The 15,361-nt window shown below is 52.4% G+C and overlaps 1 protein-coding gene across 3 annotated transcripts in view; it reads left to right on the top strand.

The window, feature by feature from the left end:
• Positions 1 to 315: 315 nt before the first annotated feature.
• The window catches only part of Kcnk9 (potassium two pore domain channel subfamily K member 9), a 51,945-nt gene continuing 36,899 nt past the window's right edge, over positions 316 to 15,361 (top strand). For all 3 annotated transcript variants that reach the window (XR_012446458.1, XM_074069277.1, XM_074069276.1), the window contains exon 1: positions 316 to 1,828. Coding sequence is in view for 2 of the 3 variants with exons in the window: in XM_074069277.1 (XP_073925378.1) it covers positions 1,183 to 1,828 (646 nt within the window). In the remaining variant the exon portion in view is untranslated. The remainder of the gene's footprint in view (positions 1,829 to 15,361) is intronic.

Below are 15,361 nucleotides of genomic sequence, written 5' to 3'. Positions count from 1 at the left end.
TTTGTCTCCCTCCCCCTTGGGTCCCTCAAATTCTCTGCCCGCCAAGGCTGTGTGCGCCCTTGGGTTTGCAGATCTAGAAGGACCCAAGCAACTGGGTTTATCTTTCCATTCCCAGCCAAAACCCGCCGGTGGCTCCGCCCCCAACCTCCACCCTGGCGGCCCCCAGCCCTCAGTCTTCCCCCTCCCCTTTCCCCTCCTTGGCGGCTCTGGCCGCCTCTCCTGGGCTCCCTCCGCGTGCGCCCTGCGCCGCGCTTGGTCTGCAGCGGGAGCTGCTAAGGCCGCCTCGCCAGCTGGCTGGGGACCAGGCGGGAGGTGGCGCGCCCTGGAGGCTGCAGGAGGGAGGGAGGGAGGCCCGGCCTCCGCGTAGCCTGGCCCCCGCCCCCCTCGGCCCTCCCGCCGGAGCGGGGCTGTCAAGCGCAAACACACACACGCGCACACACATACGAACGCACACTCTCGGGCTCCCTCCGGCGCGCACGCACGCCGCGCCTGGGGCAGATCAGAGCAGCAGCGGCCTCTCAGACGCCTGGACGCCAGAGGGTCCGGACCCCCGGGCGGCTCATGCGCCAGCGCCCGCGCCCGCCCCCGCCCCGCAGTTCCTCCAGGCTCGCGGGACCCCTCCCGCCGCCGCCGCCACCGCGCCCGCCGCCCCCGGAGGAGCTAGCTGGCCGGCTGCAGTCGCGCAGTTCTCTGACTGCCCCCGAGGTAGCTGTGCCGCGGGCTCCGTCTTGGGACTGCTCCTCGTTCCTGCGACTCGGAGGCTGAGCAGAGCAACTTCGCAGACCGGCCGACGCGCGGCGGGCACCCCGCGGTGCCCCCGCGTGCCCAGGTGGGCGCAGGGCGTTCGGACCTTAGGGCTTCGGGCTGCCTCGCCCGCTGCACCTGCTAGGTTCCCTGTCCGCTTACAGGGGACTCCAGAGGCGCCACCACTTAGCAAACTTTTCTGTCCCCCAACTAAAGGGGACGAAGACGGGTAAAAGGAGGAGACCCCGCGGGGCCATCGCAAAGCTGGAGGGTCTTAGGCTGGCGCCGCCGCCCGCGAGCGGGAGCCGAGCCCGGAGGGGCGCGGAACCGCTCCCCGGGCTGCCCTCCATCATCTCACCAGACCCCGCTGATGCCGTGGACAGGGACGGGGTACAGAGGGCAGCGGAGCCGGAGCAGAACGAGGATGAGACACCATGCATGGCCCTAGACAGTGGGACGGGCTGCCTTAGCCGGGCCTGGCGCAGGGTGTCGAGGCTCCAGGACGCCTGGCCTCGGCGCTCCAGCAGCCTCCTGTGCCTGCCCGCCTTCTCGCCTGACCCCGCGCCACCCATGGCCGGCCGGCAGCCTCAAGATGAGGAAGACCCCGGCGAAGGCACCTCCTCCTCCCAGCCTTCCCGACCCCAGCCTCCCGGCTGCTGCTGCTGCTGTTACCAAGGCTTACAACTTGGAGGAGGCGGCGGCAGCGGAGGAGGAGGCGGCGGCCGCGGGGCGCTGCAGTGGGACGCGCGCGGCTGCCAGCCTACGGGACATGCCCCCCTTGCCGGCTCCTTTTTGGCTGCCATGAAGCGGCAGAACGTGCGGACTCTGTCCCTCATCGCCTGTACCTTTACCTACCTGCTGGTGGGTGCCGCCGTGTTCGACGCCCTCGAGTCGGACCACGAGATGCGCGAGGAGGAGAAACTCAAAGCCGAGGAGATCCGGATCAGGGGCAAGTACAACATCAGCACTGAGGACTACCGGCAGCTGGAGCTGGTGATCCTGCAGTCCGAGCCGCACCGTGCCGGTGTCCAGTGGAAATTCGCTGGTTCCTTCTACTTTGCCATCACCGTCATCACCACCATAGGTAAGGAGTCCCTGAAGGCGCGGAGCGCGCGGCGCAGGGCTGCATGCAGGACACCTGGCGGGTAAACGCCTCCCCTGGGAGCCCTGCCGCAGCGCCCCTTTCTTATGGGAAACCCCCTTCTTTCCCGAGCCCCTTGCGCCTCGCTCCTTGGAGACCCCACTTGGTGCTCTCCACCGCGCGGGTGTCTGGCCCAGGCGTGCGAGCCCGGAGAGAATGTGCTGAAGCTGGGAGGGCGGAGGCGCCACTTTTGCGAAAAGAGTGGAGCGCTAAGAATAATCCCATAGCAGACACCCACCCACCCACCGCCCCGGCACGGGCTGCGCCGTGCTGCGCGGGGTTCCAAACCTTACACTTTACTACCTCTCCTGGAATTGGAGAGAGCTGGCTTGGCACCCGAGGTGCCCAGACAGCTTGGGTGCAAAAGATTGCTCCTGGGGCGTGGGAGGCATTGATCTTTCATAGTCTGGGGTCTGTTCAGTTTTCTTTGAGGTCAGATTTCAGCCCTCCCCCCTCCGACGGAGGGCTCCTTTTCTTTGAGTTCTTGGATGGTCAGGCTTCTGGAAGGAGGGAATTTTTCTCTTCCTAGCTCAGGTTGGGGATAGCAGCAGGTGAGCTGCTGTGGGATCCAAGTTGATGGCAGGGCATGGCAGCTCCTGTCCACCCCCTGGGCTGTCACTGTGGGCAAGGTAACTCAAGATGTTGCTCAGAAACTGAAAAAGTTTAGCCCCCTCCGAAGAGGGTCCAGCTGGTACAACGTGGGGCCGTCTGTAGATCCTACACCAGGGGACTGTCCACAACAAGCAGGGTCTCTCTTAAAAGCCTAGGGTAGTACCTCACTGAAGTTGGGGGTTGGGAGAGTTCACAGACATTCTAGTTTGAAACCTGTGGGAATTTGAACAGGTCATTTTGCCCCAGTGGATGTGGTGGACACCCTGCTGGCAGGATTCAGGGTGATGGCTTTGTGGTTGACCACTTGTCCCAGTATGGCATGCTGCCTCACTAGGTAGTTGTCTCCTGGGACCTGTCAGGGTCAATACGTTGGATTAGGGCTCTTTCCTGTGCCTCTCCAGTCCTTTCTGCCCCAGCGCACTGAGCAGAAGTTCCTTTCCATCTTTCTCTCTGGCTCTCTTGGCTTGCTTCCCTAGACCCCCTCCTCTTATTTCCCCTTGATATTTTTCTTTGTCTTGGAAGGCTCTGCATGCTGAAAAAACCAGGATTGCTGCGTGCCATATGCAACAGGAAGCGCCGGCATAGGGCAGCCTGTCTTTCCTTCTTGCTTGAAAAGACTTTTTAGAGAGTCATCATGTTTGAAATGTTTAATTCATTGGTGCAGGTTTTCATGTTTGGGGAAGGAAGTTGTCCTTCTGTCATCCACATAATCAGCTCTGCCCCTGTTGGCCCCATGCCCTCACCTAGCACCCAAACACAGAACAATCCTTTCCTCCCTGCTATGTTTCTGTCGTTGGAGAGGGCCAGTTGGTCATTGCCATCATTTCTGTCTTTAAACTGCAGTGGTGACACGCAGATGTGCAAGTCATTGACATTGGGGGAGAGGGGCCTGTTTGGGGCAGAGCCAAGGGGCAAGAAGTGTGCCTGTGAAGCTAATCTCCCCAGAGAGAGAAAACCCATGATTCCCCAAAGATGCCTTTTCTGATCTAGACCCCAGCCAGGTGACATTGGCCAGCAGGCTGGCTCCCAGGAGTAAAACCAGAACCTGAAATGTTTGGCTCAACCCAAGAGGTGAGTGACACATTGAAGAGAGGGTCAGAGTTAAAGGCAAACCCAGAAATGTTCCAGTTTTCCTTAAAAAATAAACGGATGAGACTGATGAAGTTCTTATTGAGGTGGGCTTCCATTACAGATTCAGATTCATCCTTCTGGACGTACATCTCAACGCTAAAACCCCAAAGAGAAAATGTCAAGGGAAGGGTCGCTAAATGCAGGGTGTTGCTTTAGTCTAGGGTGGGGCCTTACACCGGTATAGGACCAGGGGCATCTGAGGAAGATACTGACTTTCTCACTTCCTTTATTGAGTTTCCCGTTAATTTTCTTTAGAGAAAGGTTGGGAAACACACACATATGTACACACACACGCATGCACATACACGTCTGTCCCAACACAGTGCCCTTTAGTGGAAAGATACTGATTGGAACCCACACACCTGGCTTAAAATCTGAATCTTGCCATACTGTAAGACTGCAGGGACATCATTTCCTGACTCCTGACCTCAGTTTCCCCACCTGTAGAAGGGCCTTTACACAGAAACCGCCTGACAGACTGACATTGAGGGGCTAGGTGGGATCTGCCTGCCCCCAGCTGCCAGGCACAGTGTAGCTCTCAGGAGGTGCGAAGTCCTGCATCACCTTCTCTGGCCTAAGAAACTGGTTCGAAGACGTGCTCAAATTTACAGGAAACAAAGCACCTTTCCAGTTAATTCTGTTTGTTTTCTTCTTTTTAATATAAATGCAAATTAAGGTGCTCTTAGGACTAGAACAAAAAGGCCCCAGCCATACCCTCCAAGGAGTTGTCTATTGGACAGTGATATTAATGAGTCAGGTTATTCTTCATGGGCGCCCTTATTTTTAATCTAACCTTGAGCCATTTCTTGGGTGTGCGTCAACTTTGCACCCAATTCTGAGACTGCGGTGGGAGCCCTTGGCTCTGGGCGTCTGCTAATGAGCGCTGCTTCTCAGATGCAGTTATTAGCTCATTCTGTGAAATGGATTTTCAAAACATATATAATTACCACTTCGCGTTGAATCTGTGGCCGCGCCTTCGAGAAAGGCTTTGGAGGTTATTACATTGACTCTCTCCGCAGCTCTCAGGGGAGCCCTGGGCACAGCGACCATCCTAATAATCAGGGAAGTGCGCCAGTGCAGCCAGCTCGCAAAGGGCAAATGCAGTTACGTCACTTACCCGGTTCTGTTGTCCATTCTTCCCAGTGGCTTTCATGTCACTGCCACTTGTAGCTCTTCCAAAGAGATTTGATTGTTTTCTTCTAAACTTGGGAAGCCCAAGACCTCTGGATGGAAGACCTTTATTTGTACCCTGCCCAATTTGACTGATTAGCAGGGCACCTTGATCCCCCCTCCCCAAAACTGTTGATGGAAGTGGAGGAAGTCAGCAGCACCGGGAAGGGTCTGGACAGGGTACAGATGCTCTATGTGAGTTCACTCTGCTTGGGGCTGGGGGCTTGGTTCGTGTGTAGGGATTCCTGGTGCACACTTGTCACCTCTCCACAGTAGGTGCTTCAGGCTAAAATGCATCCCACAGTCGTCCTCTTCACCTGTTACAACAGAGCTGGAACGCCTATGACACTTCTTTTTTTCAACTTAACATCTGTGATTCAGGTTGTTACCACTTTTGGATCATTAAAAAAGAAGAAACCAGATCTCATCCGAACTGCAGAGGACAATTTAAAACGCGGTTTGCAGGGGTGGGGAGGGTGGGAGATGCTACAGTAGGGAGGGAAGAGAAGCACACGAGAAGCTGGAGTTCCCCTGGCTCTCTGGGTGCATCTGAAACTGGGGTGACTGCCCTGGGAATTGAGCTCACTTAGTGCCCATGTCTGCCAGCTGGAGGTAGGGCTCCCATTCAGAGAGAAAGCCTGGGGCTCCTGTTCTAGGTAAACACTGGGACCCCTTCCTTTTCTAGTCCTAGAAGCAGAAACATGGATAGACTTTTCATGAAATGACCAGAATTTTCCATGCTTTCTGGCACTCTCAGGTGTACACGGTTGATACGTGGTTCACGCTTTTGTGCAGCACCTGCCCTGCCTTGTCTTTGCTTGCTGCTTCTGAGTCTCTGGGGACCGTCTAGATGACAAGATAAGGCCTGGCCTTGCTACAGGGAGCTGGAAACCCAAACAGTTGTTGCCATCGAGCGTAAAGTGCAGGGACAGCTAAGCCTCGTGACTGCCTTCACTTGTCCTGTGCCGCTGGGTTCAGCACACACACGCGCACACACACACACTCTCTCTCTCTCTCTGTCTCTCTCACACACACATACACACTCCATCTCTCTCTCTCACACACACACACAGACACTCCCTCTCTTTCTCATACACACACACACACACACACACACACACACACAGCATGCTCCTTGGTTGGCCTTATAGATCCTGTCCACCAGGAATTCTGCCCAACCTTTCCTTCCCATTGCTTCCTAAGCTGTGCCCCTGCCCTCCTTGCCTTCTGGACTCCAGCCTCATTGCTCCCACACGTTCTGCTCCAGGCATCTGCAGGGCCTGGCCCAGTGCTGGGTACAGAGCAGCTCTCTCGTGAAGGATTGCACAATGGCGGCTGGACCAATGGAGTTGCCAGGCTGGTACCACTGGGAGCATGTTGTTTGTGCATGCGCATACACACACACACACACACACACACACACACACTTCATCCACAAGGCTGGTGGGAGTACTGCCCCACTTGATAGGTGAGGAAACTGAGGCAGAGAAGGAAGTGCACATCAAGATAGAGGGCGCTAAGCTCCAAAATGCAATTAGGATCTCCCATTGGGTTGACCGCAGGGAGTGGACTGCTCCTTTTCACTCTGTGGCCCAACAGGCCAGCTCAGCCAGCCCCAGGGAAGGGCCCCCCCACCTAGAGCATCATGGGCTGATGCCAGAGGAGTAGGGTCTCCAGATTCCTGGCCTGGGTGGTGGCTGCCAAGCAGAGGTTCCGTGAGATACTTATGGACAGTTTCTCTTCACTGGACCCTTCCTGGCCCTGCCTTAACTCTGGGCTTATTCCATTTAGCATGAGATCCTCCAACAAACAACCTGCTTACGGATGTCATAAAGGAGGCAGAAAAATGGGGCAGAAGTGGGGTGCCTTCTGACTCAGGGTAACTAACATAAAAGAGACACCTCTGCTTAGGAAATGTGGAGACACTCAGCCAGCCCAGTGAACAAGAACAAGTGAGACCAAACCCAGGTATCCACCGCCTTCACTTGCTCTATCCTGGCTCACCTGTTTAAGGAAGGTCAGTACAGGCAGAGCAGGAGCAGGAGGCGGGCGAATCGGGCCATGTAGGACATCCCTTTCCCCATGCACCCGCTCTTCATGGCTCTCTCCATCCTGTGTGTTCCCTCCCTCCTCATGCACATCCGTCCACACACCTGGGCAATCATTCAGCCAGCCACCACTGTCCTCTGTGGATCTGTCATCATTCACAGCCTTCCAACTCAGTACTTGCACCTGTCATTCACTCCTCATCTGCCACTGTATCACTCAGTCCCCCCGCCCACCTGTCACTCATTCCCCATCAGCCATTTTATCACTCAGTCCTCCATGCACTCGGGCATTCAGTCTGTCATCCACCATTACATCACTCAGTCCAGCAAGCACCCGTCACTCATCCCCTCCTGCTGAAGTACACGGTACACTCCTCACCCTCGTTAGTCATTCACCAGTTGACATGTGTCATTCATCTTCCACGAGCCTATCATTCATTCCCTAACCTGACAGTATCACTCATTCCCACACAAACCTGTCATTCATTCCCACATCGGTCACTGCATTGCTCAATCTGCCACGTACCCCCCATTCATCCGTTCCCGACACGGAGTACCTCATTCCTCCATGAACACGCTCTTCGTTGCCTCGTCCACCGCTGCATCACTCCCTCCTCTATGGAGACATCGTTCATTCCACCGTCTGACGTTGTATCACTAGTTCATGGCAAACCTAGCCTTCATTCCCTCACGGGACTTCATCTCACTTAGTTCTTGAGCACCTGCCCTTCACTCTACCACCTCCATTGTGTCACTCATTCCTCCAGGCTCTGGTTATTCATCTCCCCGTCCACCAGTGCACCACGCACTGCCTCGTTCCACCTGTCCTCCTTCCTGTCTTCCGCCATTGTTTCACTCGGTTTTCATGCACCTAACATTCATTTCCCTATCCACCCTTCCATCTTTTTCATTTTTTGAGGCAAGGTCTTGCTATGTAGACCCAGGATGGCCTGGAACTTGCTTTGTAGTCCAGGCTGATCTCAAACTTGAGACCTTCCTGCTTCAGCCTCCCAATGGGCTGGGATTACAGATGTGCATCATCACACCCAGCTCACCATTATATCTTTTGTTCTTCCACACACACGTATTCATTTCCCTGTACACATTCGTATCACTTGGTTCTCCCTCCAGCTGTCATTCACCCCATGTGGCATTAATCACTCAGTGCTATACTCACTCAGCCCTGCCCACCTGTCATTCATTCACCATCCATCACTCAGACCACTGAGCACTCAACACTCATTCTTCTGTCTGTCCTTGTAACTTTCATCCATCCACACACTTGTCATTCACTTCCCCGATCCCCATTGGATCACACAGTCCTTGACCTACGTCTCATTGTATCACCTGTCATCCATCCCTTCACCTGCCACATGTCACTCAGTTTCCCACAAACCTGTCATTCATTCTCCCATGCACCACTGTAGCACTCAGTTCTCCATCTGCCTATTAGTATTCCTTTGTCTACCACTGTATCTTCTGGTTATTCACATACCGCCTTTCTTTCCCCACCTGCCACTGTGTCTTCCTCCATTCAGCTGTCGCTCATTCCCCTAACATCAGCACGCCATTGGTTCTCCATGAACCTGTCCTTCATTCCCCTTGTCATTCATTACTCGGTCTGCCATTGTATCTTTCAGTCATCCACCCACCTGCCATGCTTTTCTCCATCTGATGGTGTTTCATAAGCCCTCCGTGCAATTGCCATCATTCTCCCGTGACCCCTGTGTCACACCATGCTCTGTGCACCCCATTCCCTGATCCACCATCTCACTGCGCAGTTTTCCACGTGTCATTCATTTCCCCAGCCATCACTGCTTCACCTGGTCAGCCACACACTAATCGTTCCTTCCCTATTTGTGATTGTCTCATTCACTTCTCTGAGCCTCCACTCATTCTCCCTTCTCCAGATATAACACTAATTCTTCCATGGCCCACCATCCGTCCTGTCAACTGCCTTGTACCACTCGGTGCTCCATGAACATACCATTCATCCCCATCCTTCTTTGTATCACTCATTCCTCCACCTGCCATTGTAGCCCTCAGTTTTCCACACACCACTCCTCACCATCCACTCACCGTCGTATCCCTCAGTCATCCTGCACGCCTCATTTGTCTCCCCTCTGCCCTTGTCTTACTCAGTGCTCATTGCACCTGTCCTCCAGGTACACTTCTGTTGTATCACTCAGTCCTCCAAAACCTGTCATTCACTCCCCCATCTGGTCTAGTGTCACTCAGTTCTTCATGTACCTGTCATTCTTTCCCCCTTATGCTATTGTGTCACACAGTCCTTAAACCCATCGTCCCTTCCATCCTCTGCCATTGTATATTGTAGTCCTCACTGCTTCTGCCGTTCATGCCCCCATCTTCCTGTGTGTCACCCAGTCCCCCCTGCACCCCAGTGTGTCACCCAGTCCCCCCTGCACCCCAGTGTGTCACCCAGTCCCCCCTGCACCCCAGTGTGTCACCCAGTCCCCCTGCATCCCAGTGTGTCACCCAGTCCCCCCTGCACCCCAGTGTGTCACCCAGTCCCTCCATGCACCCCAGTGTGTCACCCAGTCCCCCTGCACCCCAGTGTGTCACCCAGTCCCTCCATGCACCCCAGTGTGTCACCCAGTCCCTCCATGCACCCCAGTGTGTCACCCAGTCCCCCCTGCACCCCAGTGTGTCACCCAGTCCCTCCATGCACCCCAGTGTGTCACCCAGTCCTCCTTTGCTATTGCATCACTCAGTTCTCTAGGCACTTGTCATTTATTCCCCCCTCTGCCATTGCATCTCTCTGTACTTTATTCACCTGTCATCCATTCCAGAACCTGCCATTGTATCACTTACTTCTCCCCATACATTTCACTCATCCCCCATTTGCTGTTGGTCAGTGTATGCCTGTCATTCATTCCCTCACCTGCCCTGTGTCACTCATTCCCCCGTGACCCTATCGTTCTTCCCCATCTCTGTATCATTCAGTCCCCTACACACCTGCTCTTCACTCCCCATCTGCCATTGCAGTAGCATTCCTCCTTGAGCCTATCTGCCACTGCATCACAAAGTCCTCCTTGCACCCGCCGTTCATCCCACCACATCAGGCAGTGTATGTCGATGGCTTCCCTGAACCTGCCACTCATCCTTCTTTGGCCATCTTGCAGTTCTTATGCACCTATCATTCACCCTCACCTGCCGTGTGTCCAGTTGTCCAGGCACCTGCCATTCATTCCCTTATCCTCCTTTGTGTACAAGATCTCTATGCACTGGTCATTCCTTCCCTTATCTGCCATTGCATCGTCAAGTCCTTCAGGCACCTGTCACTCATTCCACCATCTACCATTGTACCAGTCAGTCCTCCATGCACCTGTTCACTCTCTCCTCCTCTGTCATTCAGTCACTCTGTCCTCCACCTCCTCTCATTCCTTCTCCACCCACCATTGTATCACGCACTCTTCAACACACCTGCTCCTTCAGGTGTGCCTTCCCTCACCTCTTGTCATCCACTCACCTCTTCATGACCTCCCTTGGTCCCCCATTTCTATATGCATTTTGCTATTCGGTTGGCTGGATTTTGCCTCCCTCCTTCCCTGCACTGGCAGGGGGTGGTCCTGTGCTGGTGTGAAGCCCCCCGTAGTCAGTATACACAGAGCCCCAAAAGAGCTTTGTTAATCTCATTGCCTGGGCTGCCTGAGAGTGTCTGAGGGCAGAGGGGTTCTGCAACGTATAAACTTAGGGGAAGGTCTTTCCCTGCTGTGTGCACCTCTTCCACACCCGCTCTGAAGGACGAGGGACTCCAGTGTTCATTCTCTCAAGGGGTTGTGTCTTGAGGGGCTTTTTCTCTCTCTGATTCCACTCTGGAGACCTCTACTTGTAGAAAGTTCTCCCTTTCCAGCCAAGCACATCCACTGGAAGCTTGCAGGTCTCCAAAGGAAGGAGCTTGGTTTACCTCCCACCCTGCAATAGGGTTTAAGGATATGGAGAGAATCCTGGGACCCCTGAGTGTCTTGTAGTAATGTCCTTGGAAGCCTGCTCCTTCTCTCTCAGCTGTTTTGATCTGTGTGTACTTATCCATGTTCATTCTGAACATTCAGGAAGAGTAGCCATCACCTCCCTTTATCTAAGTGATACACTTCTATTGATGTGTCCAGTTGGTGCACTAGCTTTTTGGGGTAGCCCTTTCCTGCATTAGCTTGTTTTGTGCACACAATCTTCTGTTGCTTGCTCCTATGTAAAAGTTTCCCTGTCTTGGATTGCTGTGGGCCTGACTTGATAACTTGAGCACAAAACACAGTGCTGTGGACTGAGAGGGAGGAACGGGCCAGGGAAAATTCACAATGGGGAACGAGGAGAAAATTTAGAACATCCATGAGTGTGCTGGCTTGATTTGTCAGGACACTGCCAGTAGATGTCAGCCACTGGGCCTGAGAGCTCCCCATGTGATGGTTGATTGGCTTTAGCCCAACCATTCCCCTACCTGGGGTCTGGGGGTCAGGCAGACCCTGAGTCATGGCAGAGCCTGACTGGGAGCAGTGGCTCGAAGGTGATGCCAACCCAGAGGAGTGGACCTGCCAGAACCGACTTCATCCTCATCAGCACCGGTGGGAGCCCTGGGGAGTAGGGCTGTGGAGGGCACTGGAGGGGGTGGGCTGTGGCTGGGGAGAGATGGCACTCATGGACTGTGGGTGTGGAAGGAGGAACAGACACTGGCCAGGCATGGGGGTGGGTGGGTGGCAGGTCTCTGCCCTTCCTCTGACCACTTGGAATGATTGGATTGTGATGCTGCCTGACTTCTGGGCAGAATTTCTGGGGCTCCTTTGTAGCCTTGCTGGTGGCCCTGCACAGAGCAGTAGGGTGGCAGGAAGGCTTGCGGTTTACAAAGTCCACATGGGCCTGGCTCCTAGGTCAACCCTGGAGGTCCATTCAGGCCTTATGTCTCAGTTTGCTCTTCTGTGGGAAGGGCATGAAGCTTAGCACCCTTGACCTTTCTTGCAAGGGCAGGGACAAGAGTGTCACGGGTCTCCTGGCCCCAATTCTAGCAAGGGCTGCCTGAGGCTCACTATGATCTAGAGGTGCCCCCTGGAGATGGAAGAGCCTGCGCTGCCCAGTGGAAGGAGGCTGTGATGGTGGGCAACAGGCTGGAGTCTGGGAGACACAGGTTCCATTCAGAGAGGCAGATTTTCCCAACTTGGTTGTCAGGAAAATATGGCTTCCTGGGACCTTGCCATCCAATCTGCCATCATAGAGTCCTTCACAAAACCTGTGGGTGCCATCTTCCTCTGCCCCCGCTCCCTTTGGAGTCACACCCTGGTCCTCAGCCTGAAGCCTCATTTCGTGTGCCTCGGTCCTGTGTCTGCCTTTCTGCCCTGGCATCCTGGCGAAGTGTTGCACTTCCTCTTTTCCCCAGTGAGCTTTCTGTCCTGCTCTCCAGCCAGCTATGTCTCAGTTTCCCTAGCAGACGTCTGCACCCTAGGGTAAGGGGGGGCTTCCTGGTCTCTGCCAGGGTCCAGCAGGGGCTCAGGGTACTTGCTTCCCCCAAGGAAGACAGCTTAGAGTCCTGTGGCTTAGGATGGCACCTTTCTGCTGGGCTTGCTCCTGGGCTGCGGGCAGGTGGAGGTGGAGGCTACAGCCTTTGGGGCTGGAAGCTGTCACTTTTCATGGGAGATGACAGGGTGAGACCTGTTTTGCCGAATGTGGAGCTTCTCACTCCTGGACTTGAATGTGTGATTTTGGTTCCCAAGGCCAATGTAGGTGGCAGGTCCATGAGAGTCCATCAGGCACCTGGTAGGAAGAGACAGCCATCTTTGAAATGGCCTTTGAGTGTCATTGGCCCTGTCAGACATGCAAAGTGCCACCCACTTGGAAGGAGACAAGCCTTTGCCTGTGACTGAGGGCACTCAGCTGTGGTCAAGATATGTAGCCATCCATTCAAGTCCTTGGTTGGCCTTTGGGCCCCCTCCACTCCTCCTTCCCCACTTCTTGTCACTTCTCTGTCACCCGTGGGACACTACTTGTATGGGTTCTAGCTCAGAAGTGCCCCAGTCCAGCTTGGCACAGTGTGTTCACATGGTGTTGAGGCTGTCCTCATGCCTGTCTATTTGCACTGGTCAGAAAATGATGATGGGTGCCTGTGCTGCTCTCATGAAATCCACTTGAGGGGATCCTTGTCAGCTGGCACATGCAGGGCCCTAGATGGTATTTGCTGATTGGCTCGTGAAGGTTGGAGATGTTTTACTGGGGACCACGAACGTAAATACATGAAGTATGAGCAATGCCTGAGGTCCTCATGGCCAGGGAGCTCAGAGGCAGGAGAGTACACATGCATGTGGTGCGAGCCTCTCAGGTGGGCTGGGTAATTCTGCCAGGAGAGGGGTAAGCCACTTTTGAGCTGCCCGGGTGAGGATGATGTGCACCTGCTTGGACGAGATTGGGGTGAAGTGAGGATGAGCAAAGATGCTCATAGGTGATGTGGTGAACCTGCCCAGATGAGATTGGTGTGCATCTGTTTAGGTGAGCCACTCAGGGGATAGTGTGAGCACCCACGAGGGTGGAGTGAGCTGGGTGGCATTGAGAAAAACCCTGGGCAGACACTTGTTTTCCACATTTCAAGCAGTAGCCCTATGTGGTGAGCTTGCTGGGTAGCCTGGTGCATGGTTACACTGTGCTCTGGCCATGGCTGTGTCTGGAGTTTTTATATTCATAATGGTGGATGCTCTCTAGGTTCATTTATTTTCTCCTAGCTCTGTGTGATGGCAATCACCAGGCTTTCATTTTTCTTTTTCTTTCTACTTTTTTTAAAAAAATGAATGTACTACAGGCTATGTGTTTTCCTTTATGTGCTGCTTTGGCTGCCTGCCATGGATCATCATGATCAATTATTTGTAAATAATTTGCAAATAACTTTATTTTTCCTTTAAAGAGCTATATGAAGTGTGTGTGTTTTAAAGTCCACACACACACACACACACACACACACACACACATTCACACATTCACATAGTGATCAGAGCATGAATTTTGGAGCCAGACTACCTGGCATTTTTCTGGTTTGGCCATTTACTAACTGTGTAACCTCAGGTTAGTAAATTAGGTATGTGATTAAACCTCTCTGTGCCATCTATAAAGAGGGAGAAGATAATAATAATAATAGTAGTCAATAAGGTTGTTGAAAAGGTTAGGCTCACATTGCATATTGCATTCCAGACATTTAACACAGCTAACATGTATTGAGTAGTCACTATCTATGGGCATATTTCAAATACATAATTTCTTTTTTTCATTATTATATTATCATTGTACTGTGGGTACATGGTGACATTTACAAAAGTTCTTACAATATATCATAGTTAAATTCACCCCCTCCATCATTTTTCTTTGTCTCCCCTCCCCCTGTTTCTGGAATAGTTTCCACAGGCCTCATTTTTCCATTTCATACATAAGTACACATTATTTCCACCACGTTCACCCTCTTACACCCTTTCCTTATATCCTCTCCCCTCCCACTGGTACCAACCCCAGACAGGGCCTGTTTTACCTTCCTGTTCTCTATTTTTGAAAAAAAGACATTTTTGTTTGTTTATGATATCTATACTGGTTGTTTCATTGTGATACTTCCATGTATATGTGTATTGTGTCTCAAATTGGTTTATCTATTTTTTTCAAATACATAATTTCTATATTTTAAATTTTCTTGGACTTTGTAGCTAAATGGTTACCTTTTTATAGGATCCTGCAGTTATTTGAAAAGAACATTTATCTCTTTGTTGCATGTAAAATTCTATACAAATGGGTTAAATCAAACTTATTGATGTTATTCAAATCCTTTGCGAGGGTTGGAAACTAGTGATTGCTGGCTCAATCAGCTACATGCACATTGGGTTTAGCACTTGCAGTGTCTTAGCTGTCACCCTTCTGTGAACTTACATGCTTTGACCAGAGCACATGTTCTGTCCAGCTCACCATGACCCCAGCATCATCACATTAGATCACTTCATTCATTTACTTTAGCCATCTGGCTCTATGGGTTTTTCAAGTTGTGTTCCTTTCTATATTGCCTGTGATTACTATTATTAATCTACTTGATTTCTGAGGAAGACCCACTAAGGTCTCATTCAAAATGCATTTCATCACTGTGTTTTATCAGTTTCTCCTTCTGCTTCTTTTTTCTGGCAATGCTTGCCTTATATAATTTGAAGCTATGTGGTTAGATGCATAAAGGTACATGTTTGTTATTTTTCTTGGTGAACATAAGCTTACTTGTACCAAACAAACTTCTTCATTACATGTGATGCTTTTTGTCTGAAGCTCTTTTCTCCCCTCTAATATTACTGTGCCTCTTTTCTTTTAATAGCATTTTATATGAAGGCTCACGTTTTTAGCTTACCTTTATACCTTCCTTTTCTTCTAGGACATGGGGAAAGATACAGGTTTGAAAGTCTGGGGTTTAGGGATGGCTCATGTACACTAACTGTTATAGTAGAGGTTCACATTTTATTAGAGCTCTCTAGCAGAAAGGGCAAAAATGAAACAAATGCTA

The sequence above is a fragment of the Castor canadensis genome, chromosome 3, assembly GCF_047511655.1.
Source record: "Castor canadensis chromosome 3, mCasCan1.hap1v2, whole genome shotgun sequence".
In the NCBI taxonomy this organism is placed as follows: Eukaryota; Metazoa; Chordata; class Mammalia; order Rodentia; family Castoridae; genus Castor; species Castor canadensis.
The sequence above is the reverse complement of the archived record's forward strand: the minus strand, read 5'-3'. Positions and strand labels throughout refer to the sequence as shown.